General features: G+C 40.3%; 1 protein-coding gene across 1 annotated transcript; it reads left to right on the top strand.

The window, feature by feature from the left end:
* The first annotated feature begins 1,073 nt into the window (after positions 1-1,073).
* LOC135232118 (olfactory receptor 8K3-like) lies at positions 1,074-2,021 on the top strand. Its single transcript, XM_064289418.1, has one exon. The coding sequence runs from the start codon at positions 1,074-1,076 to the stop codon at positions 2,019-2,021; it is 948 nt and encodes a 315-aa protein (XP_064145488.1).
* The last annotated feature ends 2,316 nt before the right edge of the window (positions 2,022-4,337 follow it).

Below are 4,337 nucleotides of genomic sequence, written 5' to 3'. Positions count from 1 at the left end.
CCCCAAAATTGAAGCACACACATCAACAAAGTTCAGGAAGCAGAAGACAATGGGGAATAAGTTTTCTCCTCACAGCCCTCCTTTTTTAAGGAAGTAACATCAATCCTATATTTATTTTTTTAAAAAGGTGGCTGAACTTCTCAAGGGGGGAGTTCACAAATCCTGTGGACCTGCCCCTTTGTCCAGCCACTGGCCTAAGGGGTTCACTGACTTGCAGTGCTCTTCATCCTGCCTAGACCTGTGTGGACCAATTCAACAGCACATGCCCTTATTAGCATAAAAAGCAGGGCATATTCCTGAAGCCAAATTTCAACTGCAGGAGCCAAGGGGGAGCTGCAGATTTGTGACATTTGACACCATTCTGCCTCTTAAGCAGGGGCCTCACCCACCCACACAAGGGGTCTGAGGGCTGGCTGCTCCACCCACTCCATCTAGCCACCCATGACAGGCATATGAAAACAAGTGGTGCCTCCTAGTCCCTCCAGCCAACAGCACTGGATTCCCAAGAACAGGCTGCAATACCCCTGTGTAACCCACTGCCCACGTAGACAGATGCCTACACCTACACCTACGTCTTTTTCTATATCTATATCTACATTTACATCTATATGTATATCTATATCGGGGGTTCTCAACTTCTTCCTTAGTGATATTTTGGGCTAGAAATTTTATCATTGTGTCGAGTTACCTTCTATACAGTGGAATGTTTAGTAACATCCCAGGTTTCCATTAGATACCAGTAGTACCCATCTCCTACTTGTGACATCTAAAATGTCCCAGGCATTGACAAATGTTCTTTCGGGAGCAGATATTCCCCAGCTGATACCTAGTTAGCTTTCTCTTTCTCTCCCTATTCTCTCCCTTTCTGTCTCCCTCTGCCTCTATCTTTACATACTTATGCTTTATTTGTGGGAGGTGGTTTTGCTTTCAAATATCTGTATTGGAAACTTTGTATTTACCTTATTCATTTAGCATATTGCCTTTGTATATTACAAATCTACCAGATGATACCACATAAAGCCTAATGACTACGCTGATGTCTCTATCCAGAATAGGTTACCCGATAGACCAAGATGGACAAACACAATCTAACAGCACTGAATGAGTTCATTCTGACGGGAATCACAGACCGCCCTGAGCTGCAGGCTCCATTGTTCGGGCTGTTCCTCATCATCTACATGATTTCAGTGGTGGGCAACTTGGGCATCATCATCCTCACCAAGATGGACTCCAAGCTACAAACTCCCATGTACTTTTTTCTCAGATACCTGGCTATCACTGATCTTGGTTACTCAACAACTGTGGGACCAAAAATGTTAGTCAATTTTGTTGTGGAGGAAAATAAAATCTCCTATTATTTTTGTGCTATACAGCTAGCTTTCTTTCTTATGTTCTTCATTAGTGAATTTTTCATTCTGTCAGCAATGTCTTATGATCGTTATGTGGCCATCTGTCACCCTCTGCTCTACACAGTCATCATGTCACAAAGGGTGTGTTGGGTGTTGGTGGCAATTCCCTATCTCTACAGCACATTTGTTTCTCTTCTGGTCACCCTAAAGATTTTTAATTTATCCTTCTGTGGCTACAATGTCATCAGTCTTTTCTACTGTGACTGTCTCCCCTTAGTAACTCTGCTCTGCTCAAACACACGTGAAACTGAATTGATGATTCTCATCTCAGCATCTATTGATTTGATTTCATCCCTTCTAATAGTTCTTGTTTCTTACCTGCTTGTTTTTGTCACCATTGTCAGGATGAACTCAGCTGAGGGCAGGCACAAGGCCTTCTCCACCTGTGGATCCCACCTGACGGTGGTGGTAATGTTCTATGGGACTTTAATCTTTATGTATCTGCAGCCCAAGTCCAGTCATTCTTTTGACAGTGATAAAGTGGCTTCCATATTTTACACCCTGGTTATTCCCATGTTGAATCCCTTGATTTATAGCTTGAGGAACAAAGATGTAAAATATGCCCTATGTAGCACATGGAAAAAAATATGTGATATCTTTTCTACAATTTGACACATCATATGGTTCATATAAATTAAGTCATGGGCTTCAAGTCTTGTCTGTGTGCCTCCATAAGTTACAACGAGCACAAATACATCGCACATGTATTGATAAGTTTCCTTCTATGTGTCAGTCACTCTTCTAAATGCATTGATGAAGAAAAGAGTAAACAAAAGAGTAAAAACGTTTACCTTCCTTGAAGTGAAGAGATGGATCCGAAACAATAATTAGGTAAATTTTATAGTACAGAAGAATGTGTTGGGGTCCTGTTGGTGCAGTGGTTAAAGCGTTTGGCTGCTAACTGAAAGGTCACCAGTTCAAACCCACCAGCCCTTCTATGGGAGAAAGCTGTGGCAGTCAGCTTCCACAAAGATTTACAGCCTTGGAAACCTTATAGGGCAATTCTGGGGACCTTAGGAGTCAAAATCTACTGGACAGCACTGCATTTTTTTTTTTTTTTTTTTAGAGAATGTGCTATAAAACAAAAGCCTTTGTCGATGAGTAGATTCTGAGTCATAGCAACCTTATAGGACAGGGTGGAACTGCTCCATAGAGTTTCCAAGGAGCAGCTGGTGGATTCAAACTCCTGACCTTTTGGTCAGCAGCCAAGTTCTTAACCAGTACACCACCAGGGCTCCAGGAGAATGTGTTGGGAACTACAAAATCAGGCAAAGAGGTTAGATATGCTGAGTAGGAGTGGGAAAATGTACCAGGTACAAAAGAAGAATTACAATGATTCTGGTATTTTTTCCACTATTAGAATAAACTTTGCAGAGTCAGTTCTTGGGTTTTTGTATCTGTGGTTGTGCAAGCCTTTGCCTTTTCATAGTTCCTGAGGGGGTACTGGGTTCAGGCCAGGTTGTGAGGAGTCTCAGTGCAGTGTGATAATTTGAAGCACTTAATTATTTAAATTTGCTCAAATGTCCCCATTCCAGTCCTTGGAGTTCTATTCTTTTCTTATAAAGGCCTTTACTTTCCCATGTCAATCTGTTAGCATGCCTTGCAGTTAAGCAATCCACAGGTTCAGCTCTGCATCTGACTTTGTTTTAATCAACTCATTTTGCCTAGATCTAAGTGGGAAAGGAATTCCAAACCTGGGAGCAACTCTGGATCACCTCAAGAAATTGATATTAGTTGGTGTATAGATCAGAATGTATACCAATTACGATAAATTTCTTGAGGTCATCCAGAGTTGCTCCCAGGTTTGAAATGCCTTTCCCACTTGTCCTCCTTATTTAATTATTATCTTTTCTGTACATGGGTTGTTTTCTTATCTATATGAAAAATTTTTTAAATGTTTGTTCAATTATTTTTCGTGTATTTCCTTGGGTAACAGGATATTCTCTGATGAGTTAAGTTTGCTACTTCCGTTTCATTGGTTTGGCTTCCCTAAACTTTGGACAATATTTATTATGCACTATATTTTCATTAACTTTTGTCCATGGTTTGCACTGTGCTGTACTTCTGATTGAAGTAAGTATTGTGATGTGGCAAGGATACATTTATCTTGCCTTATGGATATAGTTGTTCCATGTTTCTCCTCAAAATTTTCCATATATTTTTATTTATTTATTTTTTCTTTTCAAAATTTCTTGGGTTTTATTGAAGCTAGTACAGGACAAATTATTTTCTTGGTTCAGAATCATGAAATAAAAACCCCTGTGTAGCCAATAACATTTGAATAAAAATAGCTCATTGGAATATAAGACAAAGGTGCATGTTATACTGTCATGTGAACATAAATATTTTTAAAAGTCTGAAGCTGTTAGTAGATGAAGATGGTCATGAAAAGGCAGAGCTACCCAGGCTAGTAAAAATTCCACTGCCTCAAGCAGCTTGCTTGGCATGCCCCGTAGCTTTTCATTAGAATTTTGGTTCCTTTGCTTGGCATGGCCCATAGCTTTACAATAAAACCTTGGCTCCCATCTCCCTAACTGCTTCCCAAAAGTAGATGAAATTGGCAGAAACGAGTTCAACCACCATGTTGACATTCAAGACAACGTTTTCGTTCTCAAATATAGTAATACCGTGCCTCTGGGTAGAGTTTAACCGCTATATTCTGAACACTGAAGGCATAAAGTTATTTGTAAACCCCATCACAGCTGGATAGTATGATTAATAATGTTGCTGATGTAACTTGTATGACTTCCAATTAGTAAACCCCTTATAAGTAATGTTTACCCTCATCTCTTCTGAGCAGTCTTGGCAGCAGCCTTTCTACTCTCCCACCTTGGTCTATGCTTTATTGGCTGACACGAGTTCCATCGAGCAGAAACTGGAGTTTCTGCCTAGCAACATCTCTGTTAAAACGGCCAGGAGTCATCTGTT

The sequence above is a fragment of the Loxodonta africana genome, chromosome 7, assembly GCF_030014295.1.
Source record: "Loxodonta africana isolate mLoxAfr1 chromosome 7, mLoxAfr1.hap2, whole genome shotgun sequence".
In the NCBI taxonomy this organism is placed as follows: domain Eukaryota; kingdom Metazoa; phylum Chordata; class Mammalia; order Proboscidea; family Elephantidae; genus Loxodonta; species Loxodonta africana.
The sequence above is the reverse complement of the archived record's forward strand: the minus strand, read 5'-3'. Positions and strand labels throughout refer to the sequence as shown.

What these genes read in the sequence shown, in the direction of transcription:
- LOC135232118 (XM_064289418.1), top strand. Translation starts at nt 1,074, where the DNA reads ATGGACAAACACAATCTAACAGCACTGAATGAGTTCATTCTGACGGGA.